The 16,521-nt window shown below is 38.6% G+C and overlaps 1 protein-coding gene across 9 annotated transcripts in view; it reads left to right on the plus strand.

The window, feature by feature from the left end:
* Positions 1–16,521, plus strand: part of mapk10 (mitogen-activated protein kinase 10) — an 83,112-nt gene that overhangs the window by 53,756 nt on the left and 12,835 nt on the right. For 7 of the 9 annotated variants that reach the window (XR_015853039.1, XM_088355905.1, XM_088355901.1 and 4 more), the window contains exons 4-12: positions 717–846; positions 1,041–1,099; positions 2,730–2,868; positions 2,954–3,119; positions 3,702–3,773; positions 9,722–9,904; positions 12,383–12,507; positions 14,248–14,274; positions 15,432–15,495. Coding sequence is in view for 8 of the 9 variants with exons in the window: in XM_088355905.1 (XP_088212031.1) it covers positions 717–846; positions 1,041–1,099; positions 2,730–2,868; positions 2,954–3,119; positions 3,702–3,773; positions 9,722–9,904; positions 12,383–12,507; positions 14,248–14,274; positions 15,432–15,495 (965 nt within the window). In the remaining variant the exon portion in view is untranslated. The remainder of the gene's footprint in view (positions 1–716; positions 847–1,040; positions 1,100–2,729; positions 2,869–2,953; positions 3,120–3,701; positions 3,774–9,721; positions 9,905–12,382; positions 12,508–14,247; positions 14,275–15,431; positions 15,496–16,521) is intronic. The other 2 variants (XM_088355903.1, XM_088355904.1) reach the window with 1 other exon arrangement.

Below are 16,521 nucleotides of genomic sequence, written 5' to 3' on the forward strand. Positions count from 1 at the left end.
CATGTTCCTAGGTTTAACGGACAATGTTTATTGTTTTCTATCGTTGAGAAATTAATTATTGTTATTATAATTGGTATCTAGCAGTTAGTTATGTCGCTAACTGAAATTTAAAAATAAAAACGTAGGAACCTTTCTACAAAACAAAATGGACAGATATTGACAGATAAATGCCTTTAAAATTGCTGAATAGCCGTAAAGTAGCTAACTTAGAAAATGTGACAACTTTGCTTCAACACGTCCCAAGGTTTAAAGGACAACGTTTATTATTTACTTTTATTGAGAAATTAATCATTGCAATTATGATATTTCTAGCTAGCAGTGAGCTAAGTAGTTAACTTAAAAACTGTAACTACCTTGCTTCAACAGATTCCTAGATTTAATGGACCACATTTATTTGCTTTTTTAGACAAATTAATCATTGCTTTTTTAATTGCTAGGCAGCAGTTAGCAAAATTGCCAACTTAAAAAACTTAAGAACCTTGCTTCAACATATTTTAAGGTTTAATGGACCTTTTTTATCTTTTTTTTTTAATTGACAAAATTAATCATTGCTATTATAAAGCTACATAGCAGGTAGCTAAGTAACTAACTTAAAACAACATAATAACCTTGCTACATCATGTTCCAAGATTTAACAAGCCAGCTTTATGCTGTTTTTTAATGCTGAGTCCAACACAGAAAATTCACATGTTGTTTTGTTTTGTTTTCATCAATAGTGCGGGTTATGATGCAGTCCTTGACAGAAACGTGGCCATCAAGAAGTTGAGCAGACCTTTCCAGAACCAGACGCATGCCAAAAGGGCTTACCGCGAGTTGGTGCTCATGAAATGTGTCAATCACAAAAATGTAAGTCATATTTAAGCCTTCATGTTTAGTTTTTGTTCAAGTAATACTTTTCAAATAGAAAATACACACATAATGTTGCCATTTTTAATACCCTACCCCAAGAAAATACATTTAATTTTGTTAAACCTATCAATTGTGTATTACATATGTTGCATACTGTCATCTTTTCAAAAAACTTACTCTTTCTTCTCCAGATTATCAGTTTATTAAATGTCTTCACGCCGCAAAAATCATTAGAGGAGTTCCAAGATGTGTAAGTACAGCTTTTGCCTCCGTTGACACCTACACTAAAAGTCATCGCCAGATTTCACAGACCTATAGCAACCTTTTTTTCTTTACTTGGCACATCGTGACTCATGACATTGCACACACACTGGGTTCTCACATTTTCTTTACACTTTTTGTTGTGAGAAGACAATCTCCATAATGTCATCAGTGTAAGTAGTTTTGTAGACAGACAGGCAGGCAGACAGATAGACGGACAGATGGGCAGTTGGACTGGCTGGTGGGCGGGCAGGCGTTGGATGGACGTACAAGAAGGTTGGTAGGTAGTTAGGTAGGTTGGTTGGTAGGTAGGTAGGTAGATACATGAAAAAGTAGATGGTGTACGGGAGCCTTTACTAAATTATTTTGATATAACAAACCTAAAAAAACTATGCTTGGATGACATTCACCCTGTATACCTTGGACTGTTCACCAACTCGCGAACATGATTGTCAAGTACGACACCATTTTGGTGGGACTTGTCTCTGATGGGGATAAGAAGGCATACAGGAAGGAGGTGGAGACGCTGATGACGTGGTGTTTGAAAAATAACCTGATACTCAACACCATAAAATCCTAGGATGTCATACTTGACTTCAGGTGGACACGCACAAACCCAGCTCCACTCATCATAGATGGAGACTATATGGAGAGAGTCCACTCCTTCCTGGCTGTGCACAGCTTTGAGGACCTCTCCTGGTCTGCCAAAACCATGGCTGTGGTGGGGAGGGGTTTTTTTAAGGGTTATTGATCTATCTTCGTTATTCATTATCCATTATCCGTTATCGGTCAGTTCATTATATGCTACAAAGCCTAGGAGCCGGGACACTTACTCTCAGCCAAAAGGCTAAGCTAAGGTCCTAGCCCTAAAGCCTTGTTGCGATCATTGCGAATGCACCAATCCCGGAGGTACTGCAATACCGGGCCGATGCGTTTCACAATTGCGGGATGCTTTCTTTTGACTTCAGGAGGAATAACCTGGAACAGATGTGGGTGGCGTCCTTCTAAGCCACAGTGGAAAGCATTCAGGCATACGGCGTCACCGTATGGAATGATGGTAGCACGGCAGCAGACAGGAAAAACATACAAAGAATATTTAACACAGCCCAAAAAAATCATCAGCCGCTCTCTGCCCAGTCTAGATGACATTGTCCGCTTGCGATACTGTAGCAGACCCATTTTCATTACAAAAGACATTACCCACCTCTTTGACCTGTTGCCCTCTAGTGGGCTCTACTGGTAATTTAAAACTAGGACGAACAGGCTTAGAGACATATTCTTCCCCAGGGTTTTGATTACAACCTTAAACCAACGCACAAAACTATAAATAAACAATTTTGTGTTTGTTTCTTTTTTTGATGCTGCCAAATGAAACTGTGAAAAAAAAATATATATATTATTGCAGGGAACTGTGAAAACAATATATATATATATATATATATATATATTGCCATGTCTAATCTCGTTGCATACAATGTGACACAACGTTGATATCAATGGCAATAAAGACAACTTTAATCCTAATTCCTTTTCCCTTATAAACCACACTGTATACATTTCTCGGTCCCAAACTATTTTTGAAGTGATCGAATGTAATGCTTAACCCGACCGTTGTCCAGATACCTAGTGATGGAGCTGATGGATGCCAACCTGTGCCAAGTGATCCAGATGGAGCTGGACCACGAGAGAATGTCCTACTTGCTCTATCAGATGTTATGCGGCATCAAACATCTTCATTCGGCGGGTATAATTCACAGGGTAGGGAACATATCCATATACGAATCATGTTTTATTTTGCTCTACTGGCAGAAGTTCTTAAATTATTTTTGGTCCTGTCCTGCAGGACTTGAAACCGAGCAATATTGTGGTAAAGTCCGACTGCACGCTAAAGATCCTGGATTTTGGCCTGGCTCGGACCGCTGGCACTAGCTTCATGATGACACCTTACGTAGTGACAAGATACTACAGAGCCCCTGAAGTTATATTGGGGATGGGTTACAAAGAGAATGGTAAGGACACACCTTTTTTGGTTACAATTCATCAAAGAGAATTTCAGAGGGCAAAAAGACAGGCTGAAAAGACCTAAGATACGTATTTACTACAATGAGCTAAGGCAGCACCTGACAATCCTGCATCTATTGCTCTCTATTTCAATCCAATTAGTCGAACGATATCGCTTATGAGCAAACACTACGATCACCCCTGCACTTGTGTTTGCAGACAGCTAATACATCAAGTCATAAATAAGAGTTAATTTAATCGGTGAATAGCATCATTGATTACGCTGGTATGTATGCAAAGTGTGTAATATATTCAGTAAGACAGCAGGAGACAAAACAGAACCCTGATGACTGCCATGCCTCATATTATTAGAGCCCCGCAGGTAGCCTGGGTTAACATTTCCTGATATTTTAATCCCACTAAAGCTTCACAAGCCTCTTTTTCTCAAACAAACTAGCTAAAGAAGGAGACTTTGCACTTTAATTACCTGCTGCTTTGTAATGACTGCTTTCTGTTCTCGATGTCTTCAAGGTTTAACACTAACCTTTTGATTTCCTTCTTCTCTTTTCTCTTGCCATTGTTGCATACAGTGGACATATGGTCGGTGGGGTGCATTATGGGAGAAATGGTGCGCCACAAAATCCTTTTCCCCGGGCGGGACTGTATCCTTGTTTAAAGTATGGCTTTTATGCAATGGAAATATCAATATTTGTGTCAGCTTAATAGTATTGACTTCATAAATTTCAGTAAGCTTAGCTGTATTATTTTGTATTATCTTTATTTAAATCAAGTTACTTTTTTTTAGTAGCACGCACACGCCTAACAACATTATTGGCCCCGAACAACGTTTTGTTATATAGCCATATTGCAGGCTTCAAACTTAAGTGAAATTTCCTTAGAATCGACATCTTGTGGGACAAAATACTGAAGTGGAACCTATTTATATCAACATTTTATTTAATATTTACAACCAAAAAAAGTGCGTGTTGCGAAAATATTGGCTCCCTGTTCCTTTGGCATAACCAACTGAATCCAGAAGTTCCCTAGTGACCTTTAAATTATCCAATGTTGACCTAAATGACTAAAATTGACTGTCTTTAAGTCTCATTTTACATGCACCTGCTCTACAAAAACACAAAACTGGAGAGCAGACTGCATTATGAAGACCAAAGAACACACCAGGCAGGTCTGGGATAATGTAGAAAGGTTTTAAGCAGAAAGGGGATTCAAAACGATTTTGCAACATTCACAGCAATTCTGGAGCAATGTGCGAGCAATAATATCAAAATGGACAAAGCATAAACCACTGCAAACCGACCAAGATCTGGCCATCCTTCACAACTTTGGCCCAAACAAGGATAGGACTAATAAGAGACGCAATCAAGAAACCAATGATCATATTGGACGACCTCCAAACATACAAAGCTGAGGTCGGACAATCTGCATAAGACAATTATCAGCTGTACTCTCCATACATCTGCCCGTTATGAAAGAGTAACAAGAAGAAACCCCTTTCTGAAATATTACCCAAAAAAGGCTAATTTGGCCTCTGCAAGATGACACAAATAACAAGTGGAACAAGGTGCTCTGGTCATATGAGACCAAAATGTAACTATTTGGGATAAATGCAAGATGTTACGTTTAGTGTAAGAGTAACACTGCACAACACCCTGAAAATCCCCACTGTCAACCATGGTGGTGGCAGCATCATTCTCTGGGGTTGCTTTTCTTTAGCAGGGGGCTGGCAAGATCAATACAGTAGCTGGGAAGATGGAGCCAAATACAGGGCGATTCTTGCGGAAAATCTGTTGTAGTCTGCAAGAGACCTGAGAATAGGCCGCAAGTTCACCTTCCAACAGGCCAACGTCCCTAAATATAAAGCAATATCTACAATGAAATGGTTTAAAACTAACAATATAAAGGTGTTAAATAGCCAAGCCATTTGTGGAAAGATTGGAACAATACTGTGAACAAGGCATCACCATTAAAACTCAGGGCACTTGAGCTGTTTTGTAAGGAAGAATGGCCAAAAACGTTTGTTTTAAGATGTGCAAAACATACCCCAAAAGACTTGTGGCTGTGATCACAGCAAAACGAGGTTGAACAAAGTACTAATTCAAATGGGGACAATATTTTTGGAACACTTGTTTTCTTTTTTTTTATTTGTTTGCACAATACAAAATGTTGAATACATTTGGTTTCTTTTGACTATTGTGATGCACGTGTCATTCTTAGAAAAAGAAAAGATTAAATATTGATTATTTTGAATCGAGTTCCTGGGAGGGCCAATCATTTTCAAGGCACCATATAAACAGTCACCTTATGTTCCAAAGATGTTTCCAAGGCACAAAACTAACACAGCGATGCTTGATTTCCTCTGTGATAAACAGACAAAATGACGCATTTAAATGCTTGGTATTTTGTTTTCTATTTTAACATTTCAACAAGTGTTTGTTGTTGAGTAACCCTACCTGGAGTGACACATCTACAGTGGGGAAGCTTTAATTGGATCCTTAATGGTTTGTGACTGAGTGCGCATGTAAAGCATGTGAGTCTCAACACTCCGATTAATAATAACGCATGGTAGCGTATGAGGCATTACAGAAATCTGGGGATTTGGTGATTCATGACAACTCAAAGTGCAGTTTTGTTGACGACACAATTACTAAATGGATCTGTTTACGACTCTAGGCAACTTTTTAAAGCATTTAAGCAAGTCTGAGCAATTTTGAAAAAGGCCTGTTGTGATTTCAGCCTTGTTTGGATGTGTCAGTCAAAATAAAGGCGCGGTAAATTGATTCGAAGAGAGAGTAAACACAAAGTGTAATTCACATCTTGCTAATGATAGGCATTTGGCTTCCAGACTATCATTGGAAAAATGGCTTGTGTATTGAATAGCTTCTATTTATAACTAGCCATACACATTTAACCGTCAAAAAATGTATATCTGATGTCTATAGGCTTTGGTTGCATTAAGTGAGTTCAATTTATTTAAATTTGGACAAAACAAAAACCAAAACAAAAAAACAGTAATGCGCAGTCAGAGTAGTCAGTCTCTGCCTTTTATGTAATCGTGGAGATATATAATTAAAACTACATTAAATTGTTATTCAGTGTTAAGGTTCTTTGGATTTGTTTTTTTTCAAAAGTCGCTGAATTTTCACATTTTATTTAAATATTATAAATATTCAAAATAGTATGTTTCGTATTACCAAGCCGAGCGTCTGCAATTACAGAATGAGGCAGGTTAGTCTCTTGCCACATGGCAGAGGGCTATAGTGAGACAAAGGACTCCTATTTGGGGCTCAACTCAGCCCTGACCAATAGAATGGCAAGACAAGCCATCCAGTATTTTTCTCTTTCACATAATGAAGGATTACCTGTCTATCGATGTTTTTATCATGAGGAACAGTAAGTAGCCTATTTCTCTCCTAAGCATCTGCAGATGCAAAGTGAGGCAAGCAATTATTTTGCCAAATGGCAGAGGCCAGTAATCAGTCCAAGAATTCTGATTCGGCAAACACCTCAGTCCCACTCAGTCCCAAGTAATCGAATTAGCGAGCTACCAGCACATTAAGTCATGCATGTTTTTTCATGCCTATTTGTAGATGCTTTCATTCAACAGGAGCAGCACGTAGAGTCAATTTATAAGTTAAGGTAAGACAATAAAACTTTTTTTTATGCTACAGTTTATATACTGATTTTTTGCTCTGCCAATCCAATGAGGAATAAGATGTAGGATCATTTGTTTGTGAATCGGACTGTGCCTCACCAGACTCACACTCACTACACCTCACTGGTCTGAAATAACAAGTAAGCTAATTACAGCGCCCATTAAAAATTACACAGAATTGTAATTTTCCCCCAAAAAGTTGAAATTTGAACCTTAACACTCAGATCATTGAGGTTTTTAGGCAGTAATTCGAGTCTGTATACCCTGCATGTGTGTTTGGTGGCACCCAGTGGACATGTGGTCAGTGGGCTGCATCTTTGCAGAGATGATTAGAGGAACGGTTCTCTTCCCTGGAACGGACCGTATCCTTCTGAAGTCCGACACCGCCTCATTTTATTGAGCCACCGTTTAATGTGGGTAACCCCGACGTCTAGTAATTGCTGCATCTCTGGCGGATCTAATTTATTAGTTACTCCTTTTTTATTAGAATTGAACACAAAATACATACTAGTATTATTGCAGTGAAACTATTTAGGTGTAGCACAGTGCTTGAATTTGCTTGCTCCTAAAATGAATCGAGAAGAACATTCTTAACCACTACGTTTCCCTAAAAACATTACCATATTTACAGGATTATTAAGAAAAGGGGAGCATGAGAGCCCCTCCTCAACCATACCTCCCAACTCATAAACAAGGCTTTTATGATATAATTTACATAAAAAAGGCGCACCGGACTATAAGGCGCGAGGAATAAAAACTACAGTATAAAAGCTTTGCACAAAAAATGAAATGTGGCGTATTTGCGCTTTGGTCATTCGAAATATACACTGAAGATTAAAATCAGAGAACAACTTTTTTTTAAATTATTAATTTGAAGTAATACCATCTACACTGTTCCACGGTTAAATTTCATTTTATTGTGTCAGTATCATGGTACAACAACACTTTTGCACAAAATGACTAAGGCAAAATTAAATAACTCACTGATCAAAATTAGAGAACATCAATGGCTTTGGCATGGATTTTTTTTAAATGGTTACAACAGTCAGCAGTGAGTAAGACGTGTACAGGCCTCAGCTGTGAAAGACTTAAGCACATTTGCAGCCACAGGAGAGCACAAGACCCTCACACTGCTCTGGTGTGATTTTGGCCAATTTTTTTTTTCAGTCTCCTCCACATTTTGGTGATTTTAGTGGGTTTCTTGACCACAATTTTGTCACCGAGGACATTCCGGAGGTTGAGATATAAACTCTGGGCAGCCCATGCCATTAATTCAATGTTTTTATCTTTAAGGTAACTTTTTTGCCTGTATTTCTGTGAGACATGGAGTATTATCCTGCATGGGGACTGCAGGCTGATTAGGCGATGAAGGCAAGTAAGGAACCATGTGCTCTTGTAAAAGGTGCTTTTACACATTTGCATTCACTCAGCCATGTAGCTCTACAAGATGCCCAACTCTTGCTGCAGAAAACATGCCCTAAACCATGACACTTCCTCCTCCACTTTTTATTCACTTTTTTTTACACAGTTTGGGTTTATTATTCCTTCAATGTGTTGCCAAACATATTGCTTCCTATCAGACCCAAATAAATATAATTTGCTTTTATCACTGGAGTGATATCTTGACTGGTTCTCCTCTGTCCACACAACATGCTCCTCAGCAAAGATCAGTCTAGCTTTCTTACCAGGTTCGTGACTGAACTGGCAAGCAAATCCGACTGCAGTGTGGAAACGATTACCCATTGACCTCCTCTGCAGTGACCAGTCCTCTCTTGCATTTGTCTTCCGTGGTCGACCAGCCTTCTTGGGCGAGTTAAGAGATTGCAGTTTTGTAAAAATAAAATAATCTAAAAAATGCAGATTTGGAACGATCAACATGTCTTGCTAAGGCTGATAGGGTCATCTCTTTTGGTCACTTCAGAACAGCCCACCGTCTTGCAGAGTCAGTGAAAATGGCATTTAGAATGCCAGTTCATTGGGGGTCGACAGATAATCAAGGAAACTAGCACCTTGTGCTAGATTAGCACCATCAAGTGGGAGACACCTGATAGTGTCCTCTAATTTTGATCAGTTTAAAAGTGTTGTCGTAGCATGGTATAGACCCAACAAAATGTCCTTAAACTAATGGGAAGTAATAATGGCATTGTTGGGAAATTATTCTATAATTTTGAGCTCCAGAGTATCACTAATGGCAATTGCATAACATTAGATGTGACGACAACTGAACCCTTATCCCAGTGTGGAATGCGCCAGATTCTGACCACTGGACAACAAGGGATACAAACGACACACAAAAATAGGTCTTATCATCATAGAATTTTTAGTCACGGTACAGAACTGTTGATGTTAGAATTGGGCCAGGCTGCAGTCGTCCTGTAAAATATAAAAGAATGTATGGCCCCATGTATTTAAAACGTTTGTTATGTAGTTTTAGCAGAGAAATCGGAAACATCATTGTCTCTACACTAACATATCTGGTAGCGTGACTTAAAACAGTGTTATAATGAGATAAGACCTAATGCCTTTTCATGTGTGATCTACATCCCTAGCAGTCCAGTGAATGTGATCCGCCGTCCCTGGGTTCAATCCCCATAGCATTCAACATTACACAATTATGAACAGCCATCCCTGTTGCTAGTGGCGTGGTGGTTACAATTTGGTGCGCTTGCCATTGCTGTCCAGTTCGATCCCTGTTGTTATGCAATTGTGGTCAGCGAAAACGGTAATCCACTGATCAATAATTGCACAAATATGGTCACGCATTTCCAATGTTGCCAATATGTAAGGCGCACCGAATCATAAGGTTCACATTCAAATTCCCGACCAATTTAGGTACTCCTTACCGTCCAGAAAATATAGTAGTGTCTTTTTTTTCCAGTAATGTTCTTTGGTGTTGCCATTGTACGCATATTTGCATTGGCCTTAATTTCATCTCAGATATCGACCAATGGAACAAAGTGATCGAGCAGCTGGGTACACCGTCGCCGGAGTTCATGAAAAAGCTGCAGCCCACCGTGAGGAACTATGTGGAAAACCGCCCCAAATACGCCGGCCTCACCTTTCCCAAACTTTTCCCAGACTGCCTTTTCCCTGCCGATTCTGAGCACAACAAATTGAAAGGTGAGACAATAGCAAATGGTAATATTTCTCATGGAGAAAAAATATGTATGTCTTCTTTAGCTATCTTACACTGTGTCATATAATTACTGAGACATAATCTAATCAACCACAACTCATTTACTAGACTAGAATGTTAAATTATTTACAGGTTTGGGTATGGTTACTTTAACTTGATTACTTTCAATTACTTTTGGATTAATCCAATACCAAATATGCTAATAAAAGACAAAAAAAACTAAATATGAATAAACTTATGACTCACAACACGTGGTAAGCTTTCTCTCCTGGCTTTGATCTCTTTGATCTCTGGCAAAACTAACATAAAATGCGACAGAAACAAAATGAAAATCAATCCAAACAGCTTGCCAACATCATTTTTGCCGTTCCATGTATTCCGTTACTCCCCAAGCCTGCACAAAATTTACCGGTAGTCATTTTATTCATATTTAGTTTCTTTTGTCTTTTATAAGCATATTTGGTATTGGAGTAATCCAAAAGTAATTGAAAGTAATCAAGTTAAAGTAACCCTACCCAACCCTGATCATTTATTTAAAAGAATACATGTTTTCAGACCTTTGCGCCTCCCTCCTTTTAGTTGTTTTTTGTTTCTACAGGTTCGTCCTTCCTGACGTGTCTTTACATGGCAACACTAACTATTTTAGGTTGCTAAAAAGATACTGTTCCTTTATGTCTTTATATCAGTTTGTTTCTTGAAGAACACACACGATTGGTAGCAGCAGTAACATCTCCTTTTCTGGTGAATTGTCGTTGGCAACGTTAAAAAAAAGGAAAACAATACACCTGTATTAATCCCTTCTCTTGTCACTGAGCTGATGTCGCACTTGATTCATTGAACGCACACACAAGTGTTCCACCTTTGAGCTGTTCCGCTGATTTGTTATTTTTCCCTGGCTGGCTGTCTGCTGTGACTTTGAAGCTACAGCCTTCTAAAATATTCATCAATCTAGAAAGGGAAGATCAGACTGTCACAAAGAGGAAGGGATTGCGACAAAAGCCAGCCAGAGAGACAGGGAAAAAGTTCCCCTTGGACAGAAACAGGATGTATGGATTGATAGATGAAGAAATGGAGTAATGAAATAGAGAGCATCAAGAGGTATCATTTTACAGATTTACCGGCAGTTCATGCAGAGGCTGCTGCGGGTGGAAGCTCTGTCTTATGTGTAGTTATTTATAGTGAAACTAGGAAATTCAGGAAAGTTTAAAGTGAAAATCTTAGTTTTTTGGGGCGGATGTAGAGATATTGTCTTTGGACCAAAGAGGTTGCAGGTTTGATTGCTTAAATGTGGAAGTGTCCTTGGGCAAGACACAACCCTTAATGCTCCCAATATGAAGGTAGGCACCTCACGGCTGACTCCACTATTGGTGTGTGTGTGTGTGTGTGTGTGTGTGTGTGTGTGTGTGTGTGTGTGTGTGTGTGTGTGTGTGTGTGTGTGTGTGTGTGTGTGTGTGTGTGTGTGTGTGTGTGTGTGTGTGTGTGTGTGTGTGTGTGTGTGTGTGTGTGTGCGAATGAGTGAAGTGTGAAGTGTATTGTAAAACGCTTTGGAGGTCCTCAGTGACTGGTTAAGCACCATATAAATACAGTCCATTTACCATTAATTTGCGAAATCATTTAAGAGCAAAGTATGATAAAAGATGATCCAAAGCAGACATTAAGGGACATTGTTTGAAGTGTTCTTAAAGAGTTGAAAGTTACATATTTTCTCTTTTAAGGATGTGTTAATAATGTCCAACGGAGTTCAAATAACATTTATGTTTCATTTTCCACTGCACCTATCTTACTTTTATCGGAGCTGTTCGGTGCAGAACATGTTAGGTTCGAGGAAAGAGGGCTGAGGGGGAGTTCTTGAGAAAAAGGTCATGCTCTGCAGGGTTTTTTTCTTATCTGTTTGTCTGTGGAGCATAAAAATGGTGAAAATAAGAAAAGGCCTGCTTATAGTAAAGTCAAAACTCCAACCCAAACCCCCAAAAAGATGAAAAAAGAGTTTATCTGGATATTTTTCGACTTCCCGAAAAAATGTTTGGATGTACTGTTTTACATAAGTCGAAAGGTAGTAAGTATGGCAGCGTCTGACTCAGAGACAGCTTCTTCCCCAAGACCTGTCACCATTCTCAACTCCAGTCTTCACTAAAAAAACTGAACAGGAATCATCATTTTGCACAGCCATATGACAACATATTTGGACCTACCAGTACCTCTTCAGACAAAGTCAAATCTGGTTATGTTGCACACATTTTCTTCTCTAATTTTTTTTCTATTTTTCATGTACATATTTTCTTATTCCTATCTATGCGTGTCCTAGTCGTGAAGGTCAAATTTCGTTACATTTGTATAATGAAAATAAAGGCATTCATTCATTCATTGATGATTCCTCACAGACAAACCTGTCCCTCACAATATGTAACCAGATTCGAATTTTGTGCATTCTTAACTTATTGTCTTTTTTTTACATATAACAGCAAGCCAGGCTAGAGACCTGCTGTCCAAAATGCTGATCATCGACCCCGCCAAGAGGATATCGGTGGACGAAGCCTTGCAGCACCCGTACATTAACGTGTGGTACGATCCGGCTGAGGTGGAAGCGGTGAGTGAGCCTACAGTTGAGCCTCTCATGACTTATCATGTCAGCATTACACTTTTATTTTGGGGTGGTCAAAAATAATATAGATAAAGGTCGGGAGTGTCTAAACTTTCCCTTACAAAGACCATACACTCAAAGGATGCAAGGACGACTTGACTTTGTATATTACTGTAAAGGGACAGTGTTTAATATTTACTGCTTCCTAGTGTTAAAAACAATTTTCATTCAGTGAAAACAAACTAGGCAAAAATACATGAACTATAATACCAATGTTAATTTTTATCAAACATCATAGGTTGAGGAATTTGTTTTTCCTTTTCCTTATTGAATGCCACGCTGTTTTTGTTTGTTATCTTGCTGCTATGCTGTGCTATTATCACTGGATTTTTTCGCAATAAACAATACAGTGCCATTTAGGGGTCAAATAATACACACTGGGGCTTTAAAAGGACAGTGTGTGTTATTCGACCACTCAGTGTCGTTGTATGGGAAGGCATGCCGCAATTTCTGCCAGCCCGTGATCATATTTTTACTGGCCCGTGGCCTTTCTCATAAAATAAATAATATGCGACCCACCAGTAATGTTGACTGCTGTAATAAATGTATGTTGGGATGATATCAGCAATCCTTTGGCTAAATTCTCACCCCATTTCCGACATAATGACTGTAAATAAAAAAGGAAAGTTGCCTGTGAGGACCGGAGATTGGAGCATCTTTTCACCGAAATCCGAAACAACTGCGTGTGCCTAATTTGCCAAGAGACTGTGGCGGTTATCCCAATATTCAAAATCAAGAGGCACTACCAGACAAAACATGCTGACTTCAAAAAGCTAACTGGAAATGAACACTGTGAAAAAGTAAAGTTACTGGAAGCTGTTTTAACGATACAGCAGTGCTTTTTCGCGAGGCCCCGCAAGTCAAATTCTCCCCATGCCTTAGTTTCGACACCAGCGGAACATTGATTGGATGCCCATAGTGGCTTTTTTTTGTAACAAAATCTGGATTTGTATTGTGATTTGAAACTTTAAAGGGACATTGTGTATTATTTACTGCCTCCTAGTTGTAAAATAAACTTTATTCATGAAAAGAAAACCAAAATTGATTTAAATAATTAAAAAAATATACTCTATCATTCAAACGTGTATTATTTAAATTTGAAAAATTTGCATTTATTTTACATAACATGAACCCTGCTTAAATGGAGCTGACGTATTATCCCACCATCTTGCTGCTACGTAGGCCCAAAAACCTACTGGGCAAAGAAACGAGAATCAAAATCATGTGTTTTGTTCGCTTTGAGTCTCCATAGTTTGTATTGTTCTTTGGGTTTTTTTCACCAGACAGCAATATCAAATGATCAAACAATACACACTGTGCCTTTAACTATTTTTTTAGATCAGAAAATACCTGATTTGGTAAAAGTGAAAACATTATCTTTATTTCAAAATGATTGTTTTTCGTTTTGTCACGCACCAGATATTAGTTTGGCCTTAAGCAATTTCGGATGATGAAAATATGTATTTGCTGTTAATGATGTTCATCAATGCCTCCTTCGAGTGAAGTGACAGCGAGATCGGGAAAAAAGCCTTAGAATTGATACAAATTGGGATGGTTTTTGTTTCAAATGTATGACAGAACTATATGCACTTGATGTGGATTGACTGTATAACATTCTGAGTGGCCTTATTCAACCCATGTTTTGCTGTTTTCCCCCTTCTCTAATGTCACCTCACGCTGATGAAGGCCAGGGATCTCATCCAAATATCAATGGTAAATGACCACCACCACTCCCTCCCTTTTTGTGACCAAATATGCTGATTGGATGTCAAAAGTGACCCTTATTTATATATAAATTGATCAGAGGCAGGAAAATCTTTTTATCATGTGGAAGAAGCCTCGATAACTTGTCTTTCCAATTCAAGTGTTTCGTTGTTTAGTTTTGGTGTTTGTATATTTACTTCCTCTGCTAGCATGTTTTTGTGTTTTTTTTTTTGTTCACATCTTATATAAAAGGTTTATTTGACTGTTTTGTCTGTGTTTAAGGGATGCAAGTATTGATCATTTCAGGAGAATGTTTACAAAAACACATTTTGAATCCAACCCCAAAATTGCATAACAGCCATTTCAGTCAGTTTGTATTAGAAGATGTGCTGTGTGTTTTTGCAAACAATCTCAAACCGTACTGTCAAGGTTAAAGAAACACACTGTGAGTCGGAAACGTTTTGATGGCCCCTTCCATTGGAGGTGCGTGCTTCCAGATACGGCTCAGGAAGGAAAAACACGCTCCTTCTCTAGCACAAGGCTCATTTATTGTAAAACACAAGAAGGAAACTACAAATCTGATTGTTTTTATGAACACACGGAATGAATCTGATTGGTTTAGACAGAAATCACATATTTAAATGCAGCGTATAATGTTGGTGGCTAGATGGCGTGTGAGTATAATAAATGAGTAAACTTTATAAACAAAATGCGTCTCTGTGAGGAGAAAAGCAAGCTCTCGCCTTGAAATTTGGCTAGCTAGCAGGCACCATAGTGGCCTTCAAGTTGTATGGGTTAGCAGAAAGGAGCTCTGTGTACCTGTTTGATAACAGATAGGAAGCCCACCAGCACCCCCCAAGTTGGAGAGCAAAAGTTCCTTTGACTTGGGAAACCTACTCTCCCGACCCTGATGACGCCCGCGAAATCGTAAAACCACTGACTTAATGAGCTCAATAGAAATATAAACGTATAAATACATAAGAAGAGTAAAAAAGTATATATTGGAATATAGTATAAAAGGTACATTTAGACCATAAATTCCCTTGCAGTACATAGGAACTGAGCAACCTGGGTGAAAACAACAACTTAGCATTATATAACCGTTGCAAACAAGGTGCTTCAACGCTTGTTGACTAAAAATGCTGTGCTTTTCTCTAATATTGCAGCCTCCGCCTCAAATCTATGACAAGCAGCTAGATGAGAGAGAACACTCCATTGATGAGTGGAAAGGTGAGTCAGATTCAACCACGTATCATATTTAATTTGTATTATTTATTCTAGTCTTCATTCTTTAACCTATTCCTAATTCAACTTTCATTGTTAGTACCAGTTTTTGTTTCACTTGCAGTATTTTTTGCTTAAATTTTTTATACTTTTTACGTTACTTTATTTGTATGCAATAGTATTCATCATTTTGTATGCGTATGTCTACAGTTTTTAATTTAAATGTTTTATTGACTACTGGTCATGATTTATTATGTTTTATTATACTGGACTGTCTCAGAAAATTAGAATATTGTGATAAAGTTCTTTATTTTCTGTAATGCAATCAAAAAAACAAAAATGTCATACATTCTGGATTCATTACACATCAACTGAACTATTTCAAGCCTTTTATTATTTGAATATTGCTGATTTTGGCTTACAGCTGAAAAAAACTTAAAAATCCTATCTCAAAATATTAGAATACGTCCTCAGACCAAGTCAAAAAATAATTTTATAACAGCAAAACTAAATCAAACATTTGAAAATGTCCATTGATGCACTCAGTACTTGGTTGGGAATCCTTTTGCACGGATTACTGCATCAATCCGGCGTGGCATGGAGGCAATCAGCCTGTGGCATTGCTGAGGTGTTATTGATGCCCAGGATGCTTCGATAGCGGCCTTCAGCTCATTTGCATTTGTAGGTCTGGTGTCTTTCATCTTCTTCTTAACTATACCCCACAAATTCTCGATGGGGTTCAGGTCAGGGGAATTAGCAGGCCAATCAAGGACAGTGATGCCATGGTCAGTGCACCAGTTACTGGTGGTTTTGGCACTGTGGGCAGGTGCCAGATCATGCTGGAAAATGAAATCCTCATCTCCATAGAGCTTTTCAGCAGATGGAAGCATGTAGTGCTCTAAAATCTCTTGGTACACAGTTGCATTTACTCTGGACTTGATGAAACACAGTGGACCAACACCAGCAGCTGACATGGCTCCCCAAACCATTGCTGACTGTGGGAACTTCACACTGGATTTCAAGCAACTTGGA

Source organism: Urocampus carinirostris, chromosome 16 (genome assembly GCF_059441175.1).
Source record: "Urocampus carinirostris isolate Australia breed hairy pipefish chromosome 16, RoL_Ucar_1.0, whole genome shotgun sequence".
Classification (NCBI taxonomy): Eukaryota; Metazoa; Chordata; class Actinopteri; order Syngnathiformes; family Syngnathidae; genus Urocampus; species Urocampus carinirostris.